This window comes from Lissotriton vulgaris, chromosome 12 (genome assembly GCF_964263255.1).
Source record: "Lissotriton vulgaris chromosome 12, aLisVul1.2, whole genome shotgun sequence".
NCBI lineage: Eukaryota > Metazoa > Chordata > Amphibia > Caudata > Salamandridae > Lissotriton > Lissotriton vulgaris.
The window spans coordinates 58359062-58386579 of NC_141700.1; the positions used below are offsets into that span (position 1 = coordinate 58359062).

At 51.1% G+C, this 27518-nt stretch overlaps 1 protein-coding gene across 1 annotated transcript in view; it reads right to left on the minus strand.

The window, feature by feature from the left end:
- Positions 1 to 27518, minus strand: part of ANKRD24 (ankyrin repeat domain 24) — a 95807-nt gene that overhangs the window by 54302 nt on the left and 13987 nt on the right. The window contains exons 5-7 of the mRNA XM_086946572.1: positions 2133 to 2190; positions 918 to 988; positions 713 to 819 (exon numbers count right to left, since the gene is read on the minus strand). Of these exons, the coding sequence (XP_086802698.1) occupies positions 713 to 819; positions 918 to 988; positions 2133 to 2190 (236 nt within the window). The remainder of the gene's footprint in view (positions 1 to 712; positions 820 to 917; positions 989 to 2132; positions 2191 to 27518) is intronic.

Sequence of the window (27518 nt, forward strand, 5' to 3'; positions counted from 1 at the left end):
TAGATAGATAGATAGATAGATAGATAGATAGATAGATAGATAGATAGATAGATAGATAGATAGATAGATAGATAGATAGATAGATAGATAGATAGATAGATAGATAGTATTTTTTCCATCTCACAGCATAGACCTTACTGTTGACATACCCAAAAGACCAGGGGCTTCATTACGAGGTCCCCGGTGGTGGACCCTTAATTCTGCCCCTGGAGTTACCAACACTAGGGTTAATCATAACCCCTGGGAGTGGAGTTAACGGGGGATCACCGGGTGAACCCTGAATTTCCTCTGAGAAATTAAGAATGGCTGAGGGAATCTGTTACCTTCTGTCTGAGTCCCCTGATATTTTCGTATTTCTCATGGCAGTTTTTCTCAGCAGTTTTAGCTGCTTTCAGCATCCAATGTCCCAGGGTACAATGCACCAGCTCAAGCACAAAAACTATAGTAATTCCTAAACCTTGAGACTAACCAACATGCTGCCAATAATCAATAGAGGACTCCAGGGCTGGGTTGGGAGTGGACTTCAAATTCTAAAATGTTCTTTATTCCAGTAACAAAAGTCATCAAAGCAATAATTTTCTCCCAAACCCTTATGGAACTCCCATTGCATTATAATTTGTCTTGACTTGAAGTGATATACCATAGCAGAATGAACTGAGCTGTGACGTGATTGACCAATGTTTGACCAAGTGACGTGGGACAGCGGACTCACCTTCCCTGCTGGTCCCTCGCGTTGACGCTGGAGCCGCGGTGCAGCAGGTACTGGCACAACTCCGAGTGGCTCATTTGAGCTGCAAGGATCAAAGCAGTGGAACCTTCCTAAAGGTGAACAGAGAGGAGGTTGAGGCAGAAACAGACTTACTAACAAAGGGTGTCAACGGTTGGTCATTTATCAGATCAAGGTGGCGCGTTCTTACCCGGTCCTTGGCATTGAGCGGAGCCTTGAATTCGCAAAGGGTGTCGGTACAGGCCATGCACCCGCTCACTGCTAGCGAGAAAGAGAGAGAGAGCGCGTGAACGAGTGAGGCTGAGATGTGAGGACCAACCAAGAGAAATATCATAAGAATGATGTATAAAAGAAGGAAGGAAGAAGAAGGCAAGGAACTCATTTAGCATTTAGAGGGTAATGAATAGCTTCTGATGTTTGGAGGAGAGTACGAAGTAGAATCCTCTGGCTGAATTTTCTCCACCTTAGGGATTGCATCGAAACGCAATTTACACCTCTAGATTTTGCTCCAAATCTAAAGTTTCCTTTCTTGCAGGATTTGCTGATCCCTCCAAACTTTAGATGATGCACATGGTGTTAAGGTGCCACTCCAGAACACGAGTGGGCAAAATGTGCCTGGGCACTCTCCCTCACAGTCTAATCTAGGAGTGTTTTTTTCTGGTGAGTGAAGTTTGAAATGTATATATTACTTTTTGTGACTAACATGGACAACATAATCTATGTAGATGACTCTTCATAATACAATTGTGCTACTCATTGTACAGATGTAACGCATTTCAACGAAAGGGATTTAAAGAAATCAGATAAGTCAGATAAAAGAAAAGCAAAATAACAAAGTGGAAGAAATAAAGGAAAAAGGAAGTTTCAAGGTAGACCGAAATTATGGAGAATTTGCCTATACAATGAACAAGGGGCAAAGACTGTGTTATAAGCTGAAGGAAAGAAGGTGAATCTTTTACTAATGCCCGCCACATTTGCAGTCAAAACAAGTTCTACGCGGAGTGAGAAATTTTGATAGAAATTGGAAAATGCGTTATTTCAAATCCCTGTGTACACTGTTTTGTTGGAGGGACTGGCTAAATAAGTGTTTCCTTGGTTTAAGACGGTCAAAGACTAACCGAATTTTTAAAGGACTATGTCTTAAGGAACTGCTAAAGCAGTGTTAGAATCATACTTCATGGTTTAAGACAGTCTTACGACTATATATTCTGGCTGAAGGCAATCTTAACACTGTCTTAAGCAAGGTAAATCAAGAGGTCTCTACACCCAAGCTGACATCATCAAAGTAAGGAACATTGTGGCATGCTAATTGTTAGTGATTGTTAGCAATGCAGGACTGTGTAAAGGGATCTGTTTTGTCATTTATACTAGATAGCCCCTGTAAAGTGTACCTTTGCCTATTTACCTGCATGGTGCAAAGCTGTCCGGCCATTGCTGTCAGCGAAATCCACAGGACAAGGTTCCTGTGAAGCAAGAAACAAAGACCTCCAATGTTTGGTTGGCAAATATTGTTGAGATATTGTCAACTTCGTAAAAGTACTAACCGAGTAGGGAGCCATCAGATCCATAGACGCCGATGACAGCTGTGAACCTGATCCCGCTTGATGTCCAAATTGTGCGTTCTGTGTATTGATGCTTGGCAGTCAAGTCAAGTCAGAGAATTTATATAGCGCACTACATACCCAGAGGGTCTCAAGGCGCTTGAGGAGGGGTGGGGAGTTGTTCTTGTTGGTTTATTCTGTTTTTACAGTGTTAGGATGATGTTAGCACCGAAAAGCTCAATTTAAGTCATGGTGGGATAAATACATGACAGGCTTTCAGGATATCCACATATCACCTAAATGGAACCAATTTCAACCACAAGTAGCTATCTCTGAAGCTGAAATGGACCCAGACGTCCAGGATATATAGCTGTAAAGAGGTGCTATGAGAATTTACAATGTCTATTGTACATGTATGTATTTATTTAGGTAATTATGTCTAAGTTAATTTCGTTACTAAACGTAAACAATGTAGAATAGAATTGTTTAACAATTACACTGTTGCATGAGCCACCTGCAAGACATGTTACACACAAAATGAACTGCTGTACAAAATTCACCTGTTCTTTCAAAATTCGAATTACCATAAAAACACATGGTATGAATTTCCTCTGGTTAAACATTCTCCTTTCTCTGCCCTGCAGCATCCTTCAAGCTTGGTTGCCTTCCAGAAAATACACTTATGCTTCCTCCCTGCAGTGGGCAGGCTACTATCCTTCAATGGGTACTTACTCATAAGTTGGCAAGAAGTAAACACATGCTCTCATTTCTATATTGCACGGCTCAATTACCCGTAAATGTCCCATGTTTTACATGGCCTGTCCTTAAGGCCGCACATGGACCATACAAGCACCCAATATTGAAAGACACATTTCTGATTGAGTATGTAATTTGTCAAAATATAGTCATGGTATGTTCAGAGCGTAAAACTGCTTTCTTATTCCCTCTTGGAGGTCACCCTTTTCCGGGTAACTGCGTTTACAACGCTGTCATTACATTGCAGTACTATTACAATGAAGTCGTTACAGTGACCGCATTGTTAGTACGCAATGCATTTACATCGCAAGTCATTACAACGACTTGCTTTAGGGGGCGCTGCGGTATTGGTCATGAATTCCATCACCTTCGATACTGTTGCACAAACTGGAGTAGGAATAGTAAATAATACTATTCCTAAGTCCAGCGTGCCCCCTACTGCAAGTCGTTGTAATGGCTTGCAATGTAATGCATTGTGTACTAACAATGTGGTCATTGTAACAACCGTGTTGTAGAAGCACGCAATGTAATGCATCATGTTGTAATGTGCTATATTCCCTTTTTCAACTCACTTTTCATTTTTAACAATTCTCTCAGGAGGAGGCTTTTAAAGATCCCTTCGCCAACAAGACTGGACACCTCAAGCTTAGTTGCCACTCTGCAGTCAAACTCAAGCTCCCCACTTAAATGGCATAGCAAAAGGCAAAAATATATTCCCTGGAGACATAATTTTTTGACTGTCTGCCATGACAATGAGGCCTGATTAAAAAAATGTCCTTCTGTTTGTTCCAATGTAATTGTACGAAAATGGCTGTTCTTCCTCTTTGTAAGGTGCATGTTTCTACAAAGATGTTGAACCCCAGTGTTCATGAAGGTAGCTGCTTTATTTGTAGTAAACTACAGCTGAGGATAATTGTCTGCCTAGGTGCCCCACCAGTAGCTGGGTAACACCCTGCTCAACCCCCAGCTGTTCTTAAGATCCACTCAAACACATGAATTTTATAATGTATTGTTGTAAACAGTTTTTATTAACCATATACAATAAAGAGTATCACTCAGACACAAGATGACCTGCCCAACCCCCCATGAAGAACTGATACTGCAGACTGGGCAGCAGCAGCGGGCCATGCAGGGAAAGCAAGAAACAGATCACAAAACATCTCCCACCTTCAAAGTGAAGACATCAACTAAGACATGTAGAAGCAGAACCCAACAGTTTCATCTTGACTTGGCGCTTCTTATTAATGCTACTCTGCGTTTATCCTCAGCGTGGGCTCTATTCATAGCCCTTGATGTGACTTCTAAGGTTTCAGCATTTTAGAGTTTAGCTGCACTTCTCCAGATTGTTTCCTCTTCTTTTCGGTTACCTCTTTCCTGGATCTTGTTTCAAGCACCTAAGTTATGTTGATTATTTACAGCGGAATCTCTCATAGTCGATGATCACCTACGCTGATACTCCACTGCGCCCTCCACGGCCTGGTTGCCCCCACGCTCCCCGCCTGCTCTGCCTGCCTCCTTACCTGCTGCCTGCCTGATGCCGATCCGGAGCCCCAGCCGCCGCAGGGCCGCTCCACCTCGGATCCCCGGCGCCACAGCCGCCGCAGGGCCGCCCGCATAGGTTTTCCCGCCAGTACCTGCCGCGACCACGCCCCCCCGCCTGCCGATTGGCCCACGCGCTCCCCACCTCCCAGCGGACCCTCCCTCCTGGCTCCCTTCTTATGACGCCCCCAGAGGGACCGCGCAGCGGACGCGCGCAGCGGGAGCACCGAATGAGCGCCGAAGGCGCGCCAAAGGTAAGCCCGTCTGCGCCTGGACCGCACCCAGCGCCAGGACCCCTGGCCCCCGTGGACCCCAGCCCACCCGCCGGACGTACGACGCCGCCACCCTCAGCGCACTCAACGCCGGCCGAATCCCAGGATGCTACCGAGCCACCCCGAGACGCACCCACGGACCCTTCTGCTGCAGCTCCTGCAAGTTCACCTGCATCCGGACCTGCACTACTCCAGCACCAACCAAGACCAAGACGAGCAACAGCAGCAGCCACCTGAAATGCATCCTGCTCAACACCCGCTCCGTCCACAGGCACGCCGTCGAGCTCTGGAACCTGCTCGACACCACAGCCCCAGACGTCGCCTTCCTCACGGAAACATGGATGAACGCCTCTTCAGCGCCCGACATCGCCATCCCAGACGGCTACAAGATCGTCCGAAGGGACCGCATCAACAACACCGGAGGAGGCATTGCCATCATCCACAGGAACACCATCCGCATCACGACCAACACCGATGACACCCTCGCACCCGCCGAGCACCTGCACTTCCAGGTCCACATCAACCCCAAGACCACCCTCAGAGGCACCCTCATCTACAGACCCCCGGGACCACGCACACAATTCAGCGAAGACATCGCCGACTTCATCAGCCCGCACGCCCTCCCCTCCGCTGACTACATCCTCCTCGGGGACCTCAACTTCCACCTGGAGAACAACAACGACCGCAACACCACCACCCTGCTGGACAACCTCGCCAACCTCGGACTCAAGCAGCTGGTCACCACCCCCACCCACTACGCCGGACACACACTCGACCCCGTCTTCTCATCCAGCAAGGACATCGCCTTCAGCCACGCCACCGGACTCCACTGGACGGACCACAGCTGCGTCCACTTCAGCTTCAGAAGGACCACGATCCACCACCACCAGCAACAGGCTGCATGCAGAAGCTGGAACAAGATCACAGCCGACCAGCTCGCGACCGCCCTGAGCAAGAACCCACCCACCAGCGCAACGAACCCCAGCCAAGCGGCCACCAACCTCACGAAGTGGATCAGCGACTGCGCAGACGACCTCGCCCCTCTGAAGACCCCGCCTAGCAGACCCGGTAGCAAGAAAGCCCCATGGTTCACCGACGAACTCAAGAGCTCCAAGAAGAACTGCAGAGCACTCGAGAGAACCTGGCGCAGAGACCCAACTCCGGACAACATGGCTGCCCTCAAGCTCGCCACCCGAAAACACCACCAACTCATCCACGCCACCAAGAAAACCGCATTCAAGGAACGACTGGACAACAACGCACACAACAGCAAGGAACTCTTCAACATCGTCAAAGAGCTCTCCAACCCCAACGCCGGAAACAACGACATCACCCCTTCGCAAGACCTCTGCAACTCCCTCGCCTCCTACTTCCACAACAAGATCGCGGACATACACAACAGCTTCAGCACTCAACCGACGCACGCCACGACCGAACCACCGCCCCCCACCACCACCCTCCGTGCCTGGACCCCGATCAGCACCGAAGACACCGTCCGCACAATGAACTCCATCCACTCCGGATCTCCTACCGACCCCTGCCCTCACCACGTCTTCAACAAGGCCGACGCTGTCATCGCACCCCACCTGCAGGACATTATCGACACCTCTTTCAACACCGCTACCTTCCCGGAGAGCTGGAAGCACGCCGAACTCAGCGCTCTACTAAAGAAGCCATCAGCCGACCCCACCGACCTCAAGAACTACCGCCCCATCTCGCTGCTCCCGTTTCCTGCAAAAGTCATCGAGAAGACCGTCAACAAGCAGCTGGCCGCCTTCCTCGAGACGAACGGATCCCTCGACCTCTTGCAGTCTGGCTTCCGGGCCACCACAGCACCGAGACCGCCCTGATCGCAGCCACCGATGACATCCAAGCTCTGCTTGACAACGGAGAAACAGCGGCCCTCATCCTCCTAGACCTCTCCGCGGCCTTCGACACTGTCTGCCACCGTACACTAGTGCAGCGACTCAGCAACGTCGGAATCCAGGAGAAGGCACTGGAGTGGATCATCTCCTTCCTCGCCGGTAGGACACAGAGAGTCCGCCTCCACCCGTTCAGATCTGAAGCCACCGAAGTCATCTGCGGCGTTCCTCAAGACTCCTCGCTCAGCCCAACCCTCTTCAACGTGTACATGAGCCCCCTCGCAGACATCGCACGCCAGCACAACCTCAACATCATCTCCTACGCCGACGACACCCAGCTGATTCTCTCCCTCACCAACGACCCCGCCACCGCCAGAGCCAACCTCCACGAAGGGATGAAAGAGGTAGCCGAATGGATGAAGAACAGCCGCCTGAAACTGAACTCGGACAAGACGGAAGTCCTCATCCTGGGATCCTCACCCTCCGCCTGGGACGACTCCTGGTGGCCCCCCGCCCTAGGCAGCGCACCCAAACCAACAGACCACGCACGCAACCTGGGCTTCATCTGGACTCCACCCTCTCCATGACCAGACAAGTCAACGCCGTCTCCTCGTCGTGCTTCAACATCCTGCGCATGCTACGAAAGATCTTCCGGTGGATCCCCACCGAGACCAGGAAGACGGTCACCCAGGCCCTCATCACCAGCCGTCTGGACTACGGCAACTCCCTCTACGCCGGCAGCACCGCCAAACTCCAGAAAATACTTCAGCGGATCCAGAACGCCTCAGCACGACTCATCCTGGACATCCCCCGCCTCAGCCACATCTCCGGACACCTGAGAGACCTGCACTGGCTCCCGGTCACCAAGAGAATCACCTTCCGACTCCTCACCCACACACACAAAGCCCTACACAACCAAGGACCAGGATACCTCAACAGCCGCCTCAACTTCTACGCTCTCAAACGCCAGCTTCGATTGACCGGCCACGCCCTCGCCACCGTCCCCCGCATCCGAAGAGCCACCACAGGGGGACGGTCCTTCTCCTACCTCGCCGCCAAGACATGGAACTCCCTCCCGACCCACCTCCGCCTGACCCAGGACCACCTCGCCTTCAGGAAGCAACTCAAGACCTGGCTGTTCGAGCAGTAGCTGACCCCCCTCCCCTAGCGCCTTGAGACCCTCTGGGTGAGTAGTGCGCTATATAAATGCTTTGATTGATTGATTGATTGTGGGATTCCTCTGTTGTATGGCGTTTTAAGCTCCGGGGGAATTTTCCTGATTCATGCCCTTATATAGGTACAATTCACATTGCCTTTATATAGCCATAGAAATCAAGCCCTTATTTAGACATAGCCCATGCAGTCCAAATACAGGCATGGCGTTTCCACCCGTACCAAACGTCACAACGATTTCTTGGAAAATCAGCTTAAGCTGTTAGGGAACTTCCCCTTGCTAGAATATTGATTTGTCCAAGAACTCATGTACTTTACAAAGAACGACTATTCCCTAGAGGTTCTTTCCTGACCTTATTATGCCCAACTTTACGTCAAGCTATGGTATTCCTAGACACCAACAAGGTATAAATATACCTTCACTTGCTCTAGCAAGACACGGTGGTTCGGAGCAGTTCGACTACCTACTTGCCCGACGCAGCTTGCTACAGCAAGTGCCAAAGGAAGCCGACCCTCCAGCAGACACACTGATCAAGAAGCTGTCTCTTCTCCTGCCGAGAATCCAGCTCCAGTGTTTCCAAGCTCCCCTTGCGGGGTGTTAGGAAATTAAGTCCAGAGACAGAGATGCCAGACCTCCCTTCATTCTAACTAAGGTATGGAGCTGATTAGAACCTAGAGAAATCTTGGATAGATTCTTGGCAAAAGAAAACAAAACCTAGGCTACACAAATACTTACTTCTTCCCTCGTACTAGACTTAGGTACACTGGGGTAAGCGTATTTTAAAAGCACCAGTTGAGTATTTTTTGTCATTGTTATTTATGCATGTATTTTTATATGGCATAGAAACCATACAATGCTCTTACAGTATTATTTTATAATATTGTTCTCGCTGTAAGCATTATACTTTGCAGCCTGCATTACGATTGTAGCAGTTCACTTTTCTTGCATGAGAAAGAAGACTGTTCAATAAACCCTTTTTATTGAAAAAGCCAGTTTCTCTATTTCTCTGCAACTCTGTTGAAACGAAGCATGCACGATTGACTAAGTGAAATACTTATCTATTGTTTCCGCCACTCTAGAGATATATTTCCTATTCTTGGGAAACAAAGTTGTCATGTTTATGTGGTTGTCAGAAACTAATCCCTTCTTGTGAATTCGAGAAAGTTTCTAGTGACCTCTGAGCTAGCTGGCACTCACTATTAAGTTTAGTATATTCGATAGAGACCTAGTCGACCTCAGTCCTACATCTAATCTATAGGATATATTATTCCAATGCGCAGAGTCTATTGGGAACATATGAACTACACTACACCTCATCAGGCTTTGCACTATCGAGGTTCTTACAGCATCCAGTGGCACTGAGGAGGGGGTATCAGACATTGGAGGACAATGGTAAACTTGTGTCCCTTGGGATGACCTTGAACAAGTTTCCATAATTTGCCAACCTACAATGACAAGCAAAAGTGCTTTTTGTTTTGTCCAGAACTTCTCCATTTAGGCCCAAAGCCAGCGCATTGTCTTTCACAGTCATTGAAAGGGAGTGCAAACATCTTAAGTTGAGGGCATGGCTGCAATCACTGCCAGGTTAGAAGAGTGCCGATCAGAAAGATCACAGCTGGGATTTACATCTGGACTTACCACTAGAGGAAGCATGACCTGCTTTCTTTCTGGGGTGGTTGAGATTGACCCTCCTTCTGGGCGGCGTCCATGGAGGTAGTTCACCCCATGCATGATCTGTGTATAGCTAGGCCATCTGCTTTCACCGCAGTACCAGGATTCATTAGGGCATGTATGTTCTTCTGAAATATTTGCTCCAGGGAGCTCTGAGAATACTCAGCTGCTTAAGGTTACTCACATCGCAGCATGCACTTCCCTGTGTGCTTAGTCCAGGACACACAGCTCGTGTTGCCCTTCGATTGTTTGATGTTTCGCCATTATCAAGGGTTTCCGCACAATGCTTACTGACCACATTGTCCAGAAATGGACCCCTGAATCTGCAGGCTAGGGGCTATTTCAGTGTGGAAGTACATTAAGTTCGGGTGTGTAGGCACAGAACAAGTGAGGGCCACGATACTCCCTATCAATCTTTCTTGGTTGCATCCAGTATCTTCAGATTTCAGTTTCCGGAGCATGGATGGCTGGCTCATGGTCTTTGTTCCTTTCTTAATCTCTGTAGACTTCTTATCTATATTGCCAGTCTATTCCTGCTTGCTGTTTATCTACTTCTAGTACCATATATGGCTTTAAGAAACTGCCAGTTCCGCCCACTCCTACTTAATTGACTTAATTGTCTTGCTTATTTTTCATGGCTTGCTTATACTCCCTTTGAGCCAAGGGTTGCAGGTGAGGCGGACCGACACTAATTTCGAGGGACTGGGACTTGTTTTTCACCATCAAACCTTTTCCCAGTGCAGAAGAGAGGAAGGCAGAAAAGGGAGAAAGGAAGAGGATGAAAAATATCGGAAAACAGGGGCCAATTGAGAAAGCAGCGATGAAACAGATCCTACTAGAGGGGGGGGGGCGTGGCTTGGACGCCGATCGGGATGGCGGCGTGAGCTCGCAGCTCCGCGCGGAATCCCGCTAATTCTCCTGTTTTTCGGGACCCTAGGCGACCCGGAGACGACGTTCCTGCCCTCTGAAGTGTAAGGGGACAGCTGGACGTAATCGATGAATCGCTGGGGGACTGCTGGCCCCGAGGAGATCGAGGGAGAAGCGGCCGAGGTGTAGTCCGGGGTGTGAAGAAAATGGCGGCGAGGAGGTCGGACGGTCCCGAACTTCAGCCCTGAATCCGGCTGTCGCCGAGCAGAGAGGGACCCTGAACCCGGCTGCCCAACGCACTGGGATTGGCGGCACGAAGCCCTGAGACCGGGGGAAGCTGCCCGATTCACCCAGGAGATCAGGGGTTCTCGTCGACCACCGCCCTACGACTCATCCTCCCCCCACAGGCCCAGTGGGGGTGACGGAACGGAGCTCGTCCGCCTGGTCATTGCTCCTGAGACCATTGGCGGTGACATAGCACTGCCCGGTGCCCGGTGACCGGCACGGACCCGCGGGGGAACCCGCAGTACGGGTGGCCGGACTTGTGACGCAGCGCCCTGACATGGCGGCGATCGGAGGGCCGATGCCCGGGAGCAGCGAGGGGGACTCGGCGACATCGACCCAGCTGAATGAGAGTCCCTCCCCGGAGCTTGACCAGGAACAGCGGCTGAACCGGCGCTTGGATGCCATCCTTGAGGCGATCACCTCCACTAAGGAGGCGTTGCACAATGACATTGCCCAAGTGGCCACGGGCCTGGGGCTGCTACGCGCGGATCACGCGAAGCTGGCGGATCGGGTCAAGGATCATGACCAACTGTTGCTGGACCTGAAGCCATCGGTGGTGACCGCGGAGCACAGGATTACAGACATTTTGGCCCGACTGGACACTTTAGAGCGGAGGGCGGAGGATGCCGAAGGCCGCAATAGGCGGAACAACGTGCGGGTCGTAGGCCTGCCGGAACGGATTGAGGGGGAGGATGCGGTGGCCTACATGGAGAACTGGTTCCGCACTGTGGTGGCGCCGGAGGGGCTTACTCCATTTTTCACTCTGGAGCGGGCTCACCGGGTGCCCGCTCGCCCGCCGGGGCTTGGCCGCCCCCCCCGACCAATGGTGGTGCGGCTCCTCCACTACAAGGACCGAGACCTCCTCATCCAGCGGGCCAGGATGTCGGGCCCTTATGAGGTGGAGAACAGCAAGGTAACGATCTTTCCGGACTATACGCAGGCGGTCCAGAAGGACAGGGCATCGTTCCTTGCTGTGAAGAAGGAGCTCAGGGAAGAAGGCATTCAGTACTCCTTGCTCTACCCGGCCAAGCTGCGGATTATCATGGATGGCACCACACACTTTTTCCAGACTCCGGACGAAGTTTGGCAATGGCTTGAGTCGTACAGAGCAGGGACGGATAGGACGCACCAAAGTCGGCGAGACCAGCCCAAGCAGCCCCGGGTGCGGCAGTCACAACGCATCAGGTCCCGCAACAGGCGCCAGCGGGAGAAGCGGGAGGCTCAAATGGCGGCGGAGAAGAGGGATGCACTCGCGGCGACGGCGGCCATTACAGGGTCGCAACAGAACAGTGAACGGGCCGAAACGGACTCGGGAGGAGAAGGCAGCAGAACAGGAGAGGAACTTTCGGAGGCAGAGAGCCAGAAGGGGCCGACGGTGACCCCACAGACTTCGGATACTATTTTCTGCGGCTGAGATAGACTTGGGACTAGATCGGGACTTCATGGTAGGGTGATATCCTGTCGCTGGAGGGCGGGTTGCCGGGTGGGGGAGCTGAGTGTATCGGAGGGGATGAAGGGCGGGACGCGGGCTCCGCTAGCTGGGGTTGGCGGCGACTCACCCCCCCTAGGCCCTTAAGGTCGACTGTGGTGGAGACCACAGGGTAAGTGTGCGAGAAGTTGGATCAAGGTTTGGATGGGGGCGGCCATTGGGTTTGTGTGCTCTGTCCTGGGGAGTGGGGTTTGGGGAATGTTTCAGTTTTGGGGTTGTTTGGGGGGGGGCAACTGCATTGGGGGGGTCATGGACCGTTGTTGTTTGATTCGGACTGTACGGAATTGGAATGGGGACATTACCTAATTTGAAATGCCTAACGTGGAATGTCCGGGGGCTGCGGACTATGGTGAAACGTCACAAAGTACATGCATACCTGGTACGCAGGGGGGTTCAGATAGCTATGCTCCAGGAGACTCACCTCACCAAAAAAGAGTGCGCTGCCTTGCAGAAAAGATGGCGGGCCAGGTTTTTGGCACCACTTACTCAGCGTATGCCAGGGGGGTTTTGATATGGGTGAGGGCGGGGATACCCTTTCAAGTGCTGAATCAGGTAATAGATCCGGATGGCAGGTTTGTAGCGGTGGAGGGGAGATTGTATGGACGGGATGTGGTTTTCTGTTGTGTTTATGCACCGAACACTGACCAAGGCCGATACTTTGATAGCCTCTCGGGGTCCTTGGCCTCTTTCCTGGCGGGTCCGATAGTGCTAGGGGGGGACTTCAACTCGATTACCGATGTGGCTCTGGATAGGTCCCATCCCCCCCTAGTAGACTCTCCTGTGCGCAGGCTGGCCGCGCACAGGAAGGACTGGCAAGAACGATGGGGGTTGCTGGATGTCTGGAGGGAGAGGCACAGGGGAACCAGGGACTACTCCTTTTATTCCGCCCTCCATGATTTACATGTCAGAATTGATTCGGTGCTTTGTGGGAGCTCCCTAGCCCCATTGATTACCCATCCTGAGTACCTTGCTAGGACGATATCCGATCATAACCCCCTGTTGGTGCATATTCAATGGCAGAGGGAGCGCTCAGTAATACCAACATGGCGGCTTCGTCCGGAGACGCTAGAGGATTCTGTGTTCGATGATGCGGTCCGGCAGGGCATTGATAGTTATTTCGGTACGAATGAAGGAACGGCGACGAGTAGGTCTACTGAATGGGATGCAATGAAAGTGGTGGTGAGAGGGGTGTGCTTGGGCAGGTTCTCGAATGCTCGAACGACTGTGCTGAATGACTTAATGAAAGCGGAGGAAACTTTGAGGGACCTGGAGCGTCGCAGGCCAACTAGGCCAGGTCTACAGGCCCAGTTATTGGAGGCGAAGGAAGTGGTAGCCGCGGAGACGGAACGTTTGAGATGTTATGACTATAGGCAGTACATTATCAGGGCACACGCAGAAAGGGACAAGGTGGGTACCCTCTTAGCCAGATTAGCTAGCCCGGAACTTAGGGGTTGCCCGATCCTCAGCATTACTAACGCGCAGGGACAGATGGTGTACTCCCAGGCAGCTGTATTGGACCGCTTTAGGGGTTACTATGAGGAATTGTACCGGAGTCAGTTGGGAGTGGGGGTTCAGGACATCGTGGAGTACCTGGGGGAGAGGCCGCTTCCGGTCTTGGACGAGGACGACGCGAAGGACTTGGGTAGCCCGATCACGCTTACGGAAATTCGAGTGGCTATCAAACATATGGCCCGTAACAAGACGCCCGGGGTGGACGGACTCCCAGTTGAGTTCTATCAGCACTATGTAGACGCTCTGGCGCCCAGGCTACTCGTGGTGTATACGGAGGCCTTCGAGAAGGGGGCATTGCCTGGCTCCATGCGGGAGGCCTTGATAGTACCACTCCTCAAGCCTGGCCGGGATGCCGCGGACGTGAGGTCTTATCGCCCGCTGTCCATGCTGACGGTGGACTATAAGATCCTGAGTCGCATCCCAGCCACTAGATTGGCCCCGCACATGACGGGCCTGGTGCACAGGGATCAAGCCGGGTTTATACCCACGAGGAGCACGGCGATGAATATCCGCCGCCTGGTGGGAATAATGGACGCCATCTTGGATGGGGAGGGAACGCCGGCGGTTCTGTCCGTGGATGTCGAGAAGGCCTTCGACAGTTTGGAATGGCCTTTCTTGGATGGAGTGCTGGAGCGGTTCGGCATGGGCGATGGGTTTCGAAGGTGGACGAGGGTCTTGTATACCTCGGCGACGGCGAGAGTTCGATTGGGCGGCTTGGTATCTGCCGCGTATCCGGTGGGCAGGGGAACACGACAGGGATGCTCTCTCTCCCCTCTGTTGTTTGCCCTGGCGATGGAACCCTTGGCGGTCCATGCGAGGTCAGGCGACCGATACGCGGGAATAGTGAGGGATGGGCAATGGCATTATATATCGCTCTATGCAGATGACCTGCTCCTGTACCTAGCTGACACTTCGGGGGCACTGGCTGGAGCGATGGATCTGCTGTCCGAGTTCGGCCGACTGTCGGGCCTTAAGGTCAATTGGGCAAAGACCTGCGTGTTTCCGCTGAGAGCGGGATCGCCAGCCCCTAGCAGCGACGTGGGTGTGGCATGGGAACCCTCTTGCATCACCTACTTGGGTGTCCGCATTTACCACTCGGCTGCTGACCTTTTGGAGGGTAACATTGGCCGTTGTGTCCGGTCACTGCGGGGTAGCTTGTCTTTCTGGTCGACCCTCCCGCTGACAGTCCTGGGCAGGATAGCATTGTTGAAAATGGTGGCGCTCCCCCGCTTCCTTTATTATTTCCGAACGCTACCTGTCTGGATTCCCCAGGGGGTGTTTAGGGAACTGCGGTCACTGATTATTGGCTTTCTGTGGGGGCATGGCCGTCGCAGAATAGCCTTGAGCACGCTACTTCGCCCCAAGCTGGAGGGGGGCATGGCCGTGCCCGACCTTGAGCTGTATTATCTGGCGGCGCAGTTGCAGGTCCTTACGCAGAACGTAGCCAGGGTGTTCCGGGGGCCGGAGGAAGACCGGGGTCGGGGGATACAGCGCCACGTGCTGTCGTACATCATTATGCAGCAACGGCTCGAGTTACGGGCCCTCACCATGGAGGAGCGGACGCTCCGGCTGTGCTGGCAGAGGAGCCTTCGGAGAGCGAGGGCATCGCGGCCTTATGCCCCGGAGATCCCGATCGGGATGTTGACGGCTTTGCCGCACGGAGGGGATTGGTCCCCGTTGATGGACTGGGAGGACGCGGGGTTGCAGGTGGTGGGTGACTTGTATATAGATGGGGCGTTGGCGCCGTTCGTCGTGCTTCGGGACCAGTTCGGACTGCCTGAGGGGGGCTTCCTACTACACGCGGCTGTAGTGGCTGCCATGCAAAAGCACTGGAAAGAGGGGCTCCTGGAGCCCGCGACGACTATGGCATGCCAATATGTGGTGATGGCGGCTGGTACATTCAAAGCTGTGACGTGCCTCCATAATAGGATGTTGAACGAAGGGCTGGAACCACTCCACGGGCTCAAAGCTAAATGGGAGGGGAGCGTTGGCCGGCCCATACCGGATACGGCATGGGGCCATATCCTGCGACGCACGTGGAAGGGCACCAGGAACGCGCGCTTTCAGCAGGTCCATTTTTATGTGCTCCATAGGGCCTATTTAACTCCAGAGAAACTACAGCGGCACTTTCGGGTGCCGGATGCCTGTTGCCCCCGGTGCTCGTCCCTTGGGGCGGACATGGACCACTTGTTTTGGGGGTGTCCACAACTGGGATCTTATTGGGCGGAGGTAGGGGAACTCCTGAATGAAGTGACTGACAGGGAGGTAGAATTCGACATGGCGGCGTGTCTATTGCTCTGGTTCCCGCATACTAAGCACACCAAGGTGACAAGTAAATTCATAGATCTGGGCCTGATATTGGCTCAAAGGGAAATATCGTGGCACTGGAAGGCCAAGGGGGGTCCCTCACTGCGTAGATGGAAGAATGAGTTGCTGCGATGGTCTGACTGCGAGAGCGTGCTCCGGATGAAGCAAGCAGTGAAGTTGGGGAATGAGAAAGCTCTGGATGCGGCGCGTGCATGGGAGTTAGTGGTACAGGCTCTGCGTGATGCTTTGGTTGAGGATGAGGACGGCGAGGACTAAGCCGCTGGACACCGTGGGGCGAACACAGAAGTATCTCACTACGCACTGTAGTGGAACCATCCAGTTCAGTAGAGCGAAGCACACACCTTAGCAGTTGCCAGGGGGGGGGCGTTGGGGGGGTTAGTTGTAGAGGGGCTTGGGGAGGGCCGGAAGCCATTGGAGGGTTGCTGATGGAGGCCTTGGAACTACTGGGACAGGGGGTATTGAGTGGCGGGCAGACTGATTGGGTGGGACGGCCTGGCACGAAGGCCCGAATAGCCTAGAGTAGGCCCGACGGAGGCAATTACGTTGATTCCACGGAGATGGCTGACGGGAATGTTGTTGCGGTGGGGGGGTAAAAGCAGATACGTAAAACGACCTTCCGCCAGGGTCCCAATGGGACGTACACTGTGTTGTGTTCCTCTCGAGCGATCTGATATGCCGCCCGGCCTCCGGGATGCGGGCTGAATGGCTGTGTACAACTGTGAACTGTCATTGGACGGGGGGAGCCCACAAGTGCACTGGCTGTTTACTTTTTCCTGCTGTTTATAATTCTGCAATAAAAATATAATTTAAAGAAAAAAAAAAAAAAAAGAAACAGATCCTACTAGAGAACATTAAAGGGGCATGCAGTGTAGGGGGTGGAATAAAGAGGCAGGAGGTGGAATCAAGACCAGGCAGCCTCGGATTTCATGAGATAAAGAGACAGGAAGTGTAGGGGGAAGAAAGAGGCATGAGGTGGAATCAAGACCAGGCAGCCTCGGTATTCATGAGATAAAGAGACAGGAAGTGTAGGGGGAAGAAAGAGCCATGAGGTGGAATCAAGACCAGGCAGCCTCGGTATTCATGAGATAAAGAGACAGGAAGTGTAGGGGGTGGAAGAAAGAGACATGAGGTGGAATCAAGAGTATGCAGCGTCGGTATTCATGAGATAAAGAGACAGGATGTGTAGGGGATGGAAGAAAGAGGCAGGAGGTGAAATCAAGGCCAGGCAGCCTCGGTATTCATGAGATAAAGAGACAGGAAGTGTAGGGGTGGAAGAAAGAGGCATGAGGTGGAATCAAGACCAGGCAGCCTCAGTATTCATGAGATAAAGAGACAGGAAGTGTAGGGGGTGGAAGAAAGAGGCATGAGGTGGAATCAAGACCAGGCAGCCTCAGTATTCATGAGATAAAGAGACAGGAAGTGTAGGGGGTGGAAGAAAGAGGCATGAGGTGGAATCAAGACCAGGCAGCCTCGGTATTCATGAGATAAAGAGACAGGAAGTGTAGGGGGTGGAAGAAAGAGACATGAGGTGGAATCAAGAGTATGCAGCGTCGGTATTCATGAGATAAAGAGACAGGAAGTGTAGGGGATGGAAGAAAGAGGCAGGAGGTGAAATCAAGGCCAGGCAGCCTCGGTATTCATGAGATAAAGAGACAGGAAGTGTAGGGGTGGAAGAAAGAGGCATGAGGTGGAATCAAGACCAGGCAGCCTCAGTATTCATGAGATAAAGAGACAGGAAGTGTAGGGGGTGGAAGAAAGAGGCATGAGGTGGAATCAAGACCAGGCAGCCTCGGCATTCATGAGATAAAGAGACAGGAAGTGTAGGGGGTGGAAGAAAGAGGCATGAGGTGGAATCAAGACCAGGCAGCCTCAGTATTCATGAGATAAAGAGACAGGAAGTGTAGGGGGTGGAAGAAAGAGGCATGAGGTGGAATCAAGACCAGGCAGCCTCGGTATTCATGAGATAAAGAGACAGGAAGTGTAGGGTGGAGGAAGAAAGAGGCATGAGGTGGAATCAAGACCAGGCAGCCTCGGTGTTCATGAGATAAAGAGACAGGAAGTGTAGGGTGGAAGAAAGAGGCGTGAGGTGGAGTCAAGACCAGGCAGCCTCGGTATTCATGAGATAGAGACAGGAGGTGTAGGGGGTGGAAGAAAGAGGCATGAGGTGGAATCAAGACCAGGCAGCCTCGGTATTAATGAGATAAAGAGACAGGAAGTGTAGGGTGGAGGAAGAAAGAGGCATGAGGTGGAATCAAGACCAGGCAGCCTCGGTATTCATGAGAAATAGAGACAGGAAGTGTAGGGGGGAGGAAGAAAGAGGCAGGAGGTGGAATCAAGACCAGGCAGCCTCGGTATTCATGAGATAAAGAGACAGGAAGTGTAGGGGTGGAAGAAAGAGGCATGAGGTGGAATCAAGACCAGGCAGCCTCGTATTCATGAGATAAAGAGACAGGAAGTGTAGGGTGGAGGAAGAAAGAGGCAGGAGGTGGAATCAAGACCAGGCAGCCTCGGTATTCATGAGATAAAGAGACAGGAAGTGTAGGGGTGGAAAAAAGAGGCATGAGGTGGAATCAAGACCAGGCAGCCTCTGTGTTCATGAGATAAAGAGACAGGAAGTGTAGGGTGGAAGAAAGAGGCCTGAGATGGAATCAAGACCAGGCAGCCTCGGTATTCATGAGGTTTAGAGACAGGAAGTGTAGGGGGTGGAAGAAAGAGGCATGAGGTGGAATCAAGACCAGGCGGCCTCTGTATTTATGAGATAAAGAGACGGGAAGTGTAGGGGGTGGAAAAAAGAGGCATGAGGTGGAATCAAGACCAGGCGGCCTCGGTATTCATGAGATAAAGAGACGGGAAGTGTAGGGGGTGGAAAAAAGAGGCATGAGATGAAATCAAGACCAGGCAGCTTTGGTATTCATGCAATAAAGAGACTCGGGGTGAAGGGGTGGAAGAAAGAAGCATGAGGTGGAATCAAGAGCAGGCCGCCTCAGTATTCATGAGATAAAGAGACAGGAAGTGTAGGGGTGGAAGAAAGAGGCATGAGGTGGAATCAAGACCAGGCAGCCTCTGTATTCATGAGATAAAGAGACAGGAAGTGTAGGGGTGGAAGAATGCAGTATGAGGTGGAATCAAGACCAGGGAGCCTCTGTATTCATGAGATAAAGAGACGGGAAGTGTAGGGGGTGGAAGAAAGAGGCGTGAGGTGGAATCAAGACCAGGCAGCTTTGGTATTCATGCAATAAAGAGACTCGGGGTGAAGGGGGTGGAAGAAAGAAGCATGAGGTGGAATCAAGAGCAGGCAGCCTCAGTGTTCATGAGATAAAGAGACAGGAAGTGTAGATGGGGGAAGAAAGAGGCAGGAGGTGGAATCAAGACCAGGCAGCCTCAGTATTCATGAGATAAAGAGACAGGAAGTGTAAGTTGGGGGAAGAAAGAGGCGTGAGGTGGAGTCAAGACCAGGCAGCCTCGGTGTTCATGAGATAAAGAGACAGGAAGTGTAGATGGGGGAAGAAAGAGGCAGGAGGTGGAATCAAGACCAGGCAGCCTCAGTATTCATGAGATAAAGAGACAGGAAGTGTAAGTTGGTGGAAGAAAGAGGCGTGAGGTGGAGTCAAGACCAGGCAGCCTCGGTGTTCATGAGATAAAGAGACAGGAAGTGTAGATGGGGGAAGAAAGAGGCATGAGATGGAATCAAGACCAGGCAGCCTCAGTGTTCATGAGATAAAGAGACAGGAAGTGTAGATGGGGGAAGAAAGAGGCAGGAGGTGGAATCAAGACCAGGCAGCGTCAGTATTCATGAGATAAAGAGACAGGAAGTGTAAGTTGGGGGAAGAAAGAGGCGTGAGGTGGAGTCAAGACCAGGCAGCCTCGGTGTTCATGAGATAAAGAGACAGGAAGTGTAGATGGGGGAAGAAAGAGGCAGGAGGTGGAATCAAGACCAGGCAGCCTCAGTATTCATGAGATAAAGAGACAGGAAGTGTAAGTTGGTGGAAGAAAGAGGCGTGAGGTGGAATCAAGACCAGGCAGCCTCGGTGTTCATGAGATAAAGAGACAGGAAGTGTAGATGGGGGAAGAAAGAGGCAGGAGGTGGAATCAAGACCAGGCAGCCTCGGTATTCATGAGATAAAGAGACAGGAAGTGTAGGGGGAAAAAAGAGGCATGAGATGGAATCAAGACCAGGCAGCCTCGGTATTCATGAGATAAAGAGACAGGAAGTGCAGGGTGAAGAGAAAGACATGAGGTGGAATCAAGACCAGGCAGCCTCGGTATTCATGAGATAAAGAGACAGGAAGTGTAGGGGGTGAAAGAAAGAGGCATGAGGTGGAATCAAGACCAGGCAGCCTCGGTATTCATGAGATAAAGAGACAGGAAGTGTAGGGGGTGGAAGAAAGAGACATGAGGTGGAATCAAGAGTATGCAGCCTCGGTATTCATGAGATAAAGAGACAGGAAGTGTAGGGGGTGGAAGAAAGAGACATGAGGTGGAATCAAGAGTATGCAGCGTCGGTATTCATGAGATAAAGAGACAGGAAGTGTAGGGGGTGGAAGAAAGAGGCATGAGGTGGAATCAAGACCAGGCAGCCTCAGTGTTCATGAGATAAAGAGACAGGAAGTGTAGATGGGGGAAGAAAGAGGCAGGAGGTGGAATCAAGACCAGGCAGCCTCAGTATTCATGAGATAAAGAGACAGGAAGTGTAAGTTGGTGGAAGAAAGAGGCGTGAAGTGGAGTCAAGACCAGGCAGCTTCGGTGTTCATGAGATAAAGAGACAGGAAGTGTAGATGGGGGAAGAAAGAGGCGTGAGGTGGAGTCAAGACCAGGCAGCCTCGGTGTTCATGAGATAAAGAGACAGGAAGTGTAGATGGGGGAAGAAAGAGGCAGGAGGTGGAATCAAGACCAGGCAGCCTCAGTATTCATGAGATAAAGAGACAGGAAGTGTAAGTTGGTGGAAGAAAGAGGCGTGAGGTGGAGTCAAGACCAGGCAGCCTTGGTGTTCATGAGATAAAGAGACAGGAAGTGTAGATGGGGGAAGAAAGAGGCATGAGATGGAATCAAGACCAGGCAGCCTCAGTGTTCATGAGATAAAGAGACAGGAAGTGTAGATGGGGGAAGAAAGAGGCAGGAGGTGGAATCAAGACCAGGCAGCGTCAGTATTCATGAGATAAAGAGACAGGAAGTGTAAGTTGGGGGAAGAAAGAGGCGTGAGGTGGAGTCAAGACCAGGCAGCCTCGGTGTTCATGAGATAAAGAGACAGGAAGTGTAGATGGGGGAAGAAAGAGGCAGGAGGTGGAATCAAGACCAGGCAGCCTCAGTATTCATGAGATAAAGAGACAGGAAGTGTAAGTTGGTGGAAGAAAGAGGCGTGAGGTGGAGTCAAGACCAGGCAGCCTCGGTGTTCATGAGATAAAGAGACAGGAAGTGTAGATGGGGGAAGAAAGAGGCATGAGATGGAATCAAGACCAGGCAGCCTCGGTATTCATGAGATAAAGAGACGGGAAGTGTAGGGGGTGGAAGAAAGAGGCATGAGGTGGAATCAAGACCAGGCAGCCTCGGTGTTCATGAGATAAAGAGACAGGAAGTGTAGATGGGGGAAGAAAGAGGCAGGAGGTGGAATCAAGACCAGGCAGCCTCGGTATTCATGAGATAAAGAGACAGGAAGTGTAGGGGGAAAAAAGAGGCATGAGATGGAATCAAGACCAGGCAGCCTCGGTATTCATGAGATAAAGAGACAGGAAATGCAGGGTGAAGAGATAGACATGAGGTGGAATCAAGACCAGGCAGCCTCGGTATTCATGAGATAAAGAGACAGGAAGTGTAGGGGGTGAAAGAAAGAGGCATGAGGTGGAATCAAGACCAGGCAGCCTCGGTATTCATGAGATAAAGAGACAGGAAGTGTAGGGGGTGGAAGAAAGAGACATGAGGTGGAATCAAGAGTATGCAGCGTCGGTATTCATGAGATAAAGAGACAGGAAGTGTAGGGGGTGGAAGAAAGAGACATGAGGTGGAATCAAGAGTATGCAGCGTCGGTATTCATGAGATAAAGAGACAGGAAGTGTAGGGGGTGGAAGAAAGAGGCATGAGGTGGAATCAAGACCAGACAGCCTCAGTATTCATGAGATAAAGAGACAGGAAGTGTAGGGGGTGGAAGAAAGAGACATGAGGTGGAATCAAGAGTATGCAGCGTCGGTATTCATGAGATAAAGAGACAGGAAGTGTAGGGGGTGGAAGAAAGAGGCATGAGGTGGAGTCAAGACCAGGCAGCCTCAGTATTCATGAGATAAAGAGACAGGAAGTGTAGGGGGTGGAAGAAAGAGGCAGGAGGTGAAATCAAGGCCAGGCAGCCTCGGTATTCATGAGATAAAGAGACAGGAAGTGTAGGGGTGGAAGAAAGAGGCATGAGGTGGAATCAAGACCAGGTAGCCTCAGTATTCATGAGATAAAGAGACAGGAAGTTTAGGGGGTGGAAGAAAGAGGCATGAGGTGGAATCAAGACCAGGCAGCCTCGGCATTCATGAGATAAAGAGACAGGGAGTGTAGGGGGTGGAAGAAAGAGGCATGAGGTGGAATCAAGACCAGGCAGCCTCAGTATTCATGAGATAAAGAGACAGGAAGTGTAGGGGGTGGAAGAAAGAGGCATGAGGTGGAATCAAGACCAGGCAGCCTCAGTATTCATGAGATAAAGAGACAGGAAGTGTAGGGTGGAGGAAGAAAGAGGCATGAGGTGGAATCAAGACCAGGCAGCCTCGGTGTTCATGAGATAAAGAGACAGGAAGTGTAGGGTGGAAGAAAAAGGCGTGAGGTGGAGTCAAGACCAGGCAGCCTCGGTATTCATGAGATAGAGACAGGAAGTGTAGGGGGTGGAAGAAAGAGGCATGAGGTGGAATCAAGACCAGGCAGCCTCGGTATTAATGAGATAAAGTAACAGGAGGTGTAGGGTGGAGGAAGAAAGAGGCATGAGGTGGAATCAAGACCAGGCAGCTTCGGTATTCATGAGAAATAGAGACAGGAAGTGTAGGGGGGAGGAAGAAAGAGGCAAGAGGTGGAATCAAGACCAGGCAGCCTCGGTATTCATGAGATAAAGAGACAGGAAGTGTAGGGGTGGAAGAAAGAGGCATGAGGTGGAATCAAGACCAGGCAGCCTCGTATTCATGAGATAAAGAGACAGGAAGTGTAGGGTGGAGGAAGAAAGAGGCAGGAGGTGGAATCAAGACCAGGCAGCCTCGGTATTCATGAGATAAAGAGACAGGAAGTGTAGGGGTGGAAGAAAGAGGCATGAGGTGGAATCAAGACCAGGCAGCCTCTGTATTCATGAGATAAAGAGACAGGAAGAGTAGGGGTGGAAGAAAGAGGCGTGAGGTGGAATCAAGACCAGGCAGCCTCGGTATTCATGAGATAAAGAGATAGGAAGTGTAGGGGGTGGAAGAAAGAGGCTTGAGGTGGAATCAAAACCAGGCAGCCTCGGTGTTCATGAGATAAAGAGACAGGAAGTGTAGGGTGGAAGAAAGAGGCCTGAGATGGAATCAAGACCAGGCAGCCTCGGTATTCATGAGGTTTAGAGACAGGAAGTGTAGGGGGTGGAAGAAAGAGGCATGAGGTGGAATCAAGACCAGGCGGCCTCTGTATTTATGAGATAAAGAGACGGGAAGTGTAGGGGGTGGAAAAAAGAGGCATGAGGTGGAATCAAGACCAGGCGGCCTCGGTATTCATGAGATAAAGAGACGGGAAGTGTAGGGGGTGGAAAAAAGAGGCATGAGATGAAATCAAGACCAGGCAGCTTTGGTATTCATGCAATAAAGAGACTCGGGGTGAAGGGGTGGAAGAAAGAAGCATGAGGTGGAATCAAGAGCAGGCCGCCTCAGTATTCATGAGATAAAGAGACAGGAAGTGTAGGGGTGGAAGAAAGAGGCATGAGGTGGAATCAAGACCAGGCAGCCTCGGTGTTCATGAGATAAAGAGACAGGAAGTGTAGATGGGGGAAGAAAGAGGCAGGAGGTGGAATCAAGACCAGGCAGCCTCGGTATTCATGAGATAAAGAGACAGGAAGTGTAGGGGGAAAAAAGAGGCATGAGATGGAATCAAGACCAGGCAGCCTCGGTATTCATGAGATAAAGAGACAGGAAATGCAGGGTGAAGAGATAGACATGAGGTGGAATCAAGACCAGGCAGCCTCGGTATTCATGAGATAAAGAGACAGGAAGTGTAGGGGGTGAAAGAAAGAGGCATGAGGTGGAATCAAGACCAGGCAGCCTCGGTATTCATGAGATAAAGAGACAGGAAGTGTAGGGGGTGGAAGAAAGAGACATGAGGTGGAATCAAGAGTATGCAGCGTCGGTATTCATGAGATAAAGAGACAGGAAGTGTAGGGGGTGGAAGAAAGAGACATGAGGTGGAATCAAGAGTATGCAGCGTCGGTATTCATGAGATAAAGAGACAGGAAGTGTAGGGGGTGGAAGAAAGAGGCATGAGGTGGAATCAAGACCAGACAGCCTCAGTATTCATGAGATAAAGAGACAGGAAGTGTAGGGGGTGGAAGAAAGAGACATGAGGTGGAATCAAGAGTATGCAGCGTCGGTATTCATGAGATAAAGAGACAGGAAGTGTAGGGGGTGGAAGAAAGAGGCATGAGGTGGAGTCAAGACCAGGCAGCCTCAGTATTCATGAGATAAAGAGACAGGAAGTGTAGGGGGTGGAAGAAAGAGGCAGGAGGTGAAATCAAGGCCAGGCAGCCTCGGTATTCATGAGATAAAGAGACAGGAAGTGTAGGGGTGGAAGAAAGAGGCATGAGGTGGAATCAAGACCAGGTAGCCTCAGTATTCATGAGATAAAGAGACAGGAAGTTTAGGGGGTGGAAGAAAGAGGCATGAGGTGGAATCAAGACCAGGCAGCCTCGGCATTCATGAGATAAAGAGACAGGGAGTGTAGGGGGTGGAAGAAAGAGGCATGAGGTGGAATCAAGACCAGGCAGCCTCAGTATTCATGAGATAAAGAGACAGGAAGTGTAGGGGGTGGAAGAAAGAGGCATGAGGTGGAATCAAGACCAGGCAGCCTCAGTATTCATGAGATAAAGAGACAGGAAGTGTAGGGTGGAGGAAGAAAGAGGCATGAGGTGGAATCAAGACCAGGCAGCCTCGGTGTTCATGAGATAAAGAGACAGGAAGTGTAGGGTGGAAGAAAAAGGCGTGAGGTGGAGTCAAGACCAGGCAGCCTCGGTATTCATGAGATAGAGACAGGAAGTGTAGGGGGTGGAAGAAAGAGGCATGAGGTGGAATCAAGACCAGGCAGCCTCGGTATTAATGAGATAAAGTAACAGGAGGTGTAGGGTGGAGGAAGAAAGAGGCATGAGGTGGAATCAAGACCAGGCAGCTTCGGTATTCATGAGAAATAGAGACAGGAAGTGTAGGGGGGAGGAAGAAAGAGGCAAGAGGTGGAATCAAGACCAGGCAGCCTCGGTATTCATGAGATAAAGAGACAGGAAGTGTAGGGGTGGAAGAAAGAGGCATGAGGTGGAATCAAGACCAGGCAGCCTCGTATTCATGAGATAAAGAGACAGGAAGTGTAGGGTGGAGGAAGAAAGAGGCAGGAGGTGGAATCAAGACCAGGCAGCCTCGGTATTCATGAGATAAAGAGACAGGAAGTGTAGGGGTGGAAGAAAGAGGCATGAGGTGGAATCAAGACCAGGCAGCCTCTGTATTCATGAGATAAAGAGACAGGAAGAGTAGGGGTGGAAGAAAGAGGCGTGAGGTGGAATCAAGACCAGGCAGCCTCGGTATTCATGAGATAAAGAGATAGGAAGTGTAGGGGGTGGAAGAAAGAGGCTTGAGGTGGAATCAAAACCAGGCAGCCTCGGTGTTCATGAGATAAAGAGACAGGAAGTGTAGGGTGGAAGAAAGAGGCCTGAGATGGAATCAAGACCAGGCAGCCTCGGTATTCATGAGGTTTAGAGACAGGAAGTGTAGGGGGTGGAAGAAAGAGGCATGAGGTGGAATCAAGACCAGGCGGCCTCTGTATTTATGAGATAAAGAGACGGGAAGTGTAGGGGGTGGAAAAAAGAGGCATGAGGTGGAATCAAGACCAGGCGGCCTCGGTATTCATGAGATAAAGAGACGGGAAGTGTAGGGGGTGGAAAAAAGAGGCATGAGATGAAATCAAGACCAGGCAGCTTTGGTATTCATGCAATAAAGAGACTCGGGGTGAAGGGGTGGAAGAAAGAAGCATGAGGTGGAATCAAGAGCAGGCCGCCTCAGTATTCATGAGATAAAGAGACAGGAAGTGTAGGGGTGGAAGAAAGAGGCATGAGGTGGAATCAAGACCAGGCAGCCTCTGTATTCATGAGATAAAGAGACAGGAAGTGTAGGGGTGGAAGAAAGAAGTATGAGGTGGAATCAAGACCAGGGAGCCTCGGTATTCATGAGATAAAGAGACGGGAAGTGTAGGGGGTGGAAAAAAGAGGCATGAGGTGAAATCAAGACCAGGCAGCTTTGGTATTCATGCAATAAAGAGACTTGGGGTGAAGGGGTGGAAGAAAGAAGCATGAGGTGGAATCAAGACCAGGCAGCCTCGGTGTTCTTGAGATAAAGAGACAGGAAGTGTAGGGGGTGGAAGAAAGAGGCGTGAGGTGGAATCAAGACCAGGCAGCCTCAGTATTCATGAGATAAAGAGACGGGAAGTGTAGATTGGTGGAAGAAAGAGGCGTGAGGTGGAGTCAAGACCAGGCAGCCTCGTTGTTCATGAGATAAAGAGACAGGAAGTGTAGGGGTGGAAGAAAGAGGCGTGAGGTGGAGTCAAGACCAGGCAGCCTCGGTGTTCATGAGATAAAGAGACAGGAAGTGAGGGGGTGGAAGAAAGAGGCGTGAGGAGGAATCAAGACCAGGCAGCCTCGGTATTCATGAGATAAAGAGACAGGAAGTGCAGGATGGTGGTAGAAAGAGGCATGAGGTTGAATCAAGACCAGGCAGCCTCGGTATTCATGAGATAACGAGACAGGAAGTGTAGGGGGTGGAAGAAAGAGGCAGGAGGTGGAATCGGGACTAGGAAGCCTTAGTGCTGACTGAGGGCCCCTGAAAAACACTTCAGGTACCAGCATTTATTTTACAAATTTAGCAATGCTCACACCCTCTGCCTGCTCTGACTGTTTTTGGGACAAAGACTAGTGTTCTTCTCCAACTTGATTGCGTTTGCTTTGTCTTCTTTGTTTGGCTTGTCTGTTTTTTCCCTCTCCCTTAATTGCTCTTCACTCCTGGGCTCCTTATTTTTAAAACAGTAAGAGCTAAGTCGTATTTTACTGCCTTTATTCTGCTGCAACCTACAAATCTAACACAGTAACACCTTACCCCTGTCACTGTTTTCCTGTTCGCCCTTATCATTTCCTTTCCTTGACTCCCCAACTCGGTCTCGTTCAATGTCCCTCCTGTAAGTTCATGTCTATGTGTGACTGAAGGTTTATTTTGCTGGTGCCGCATTCTGAGGTGCCCAGTTTTCAGGCCTCCTGAGGGTTGCCAGGT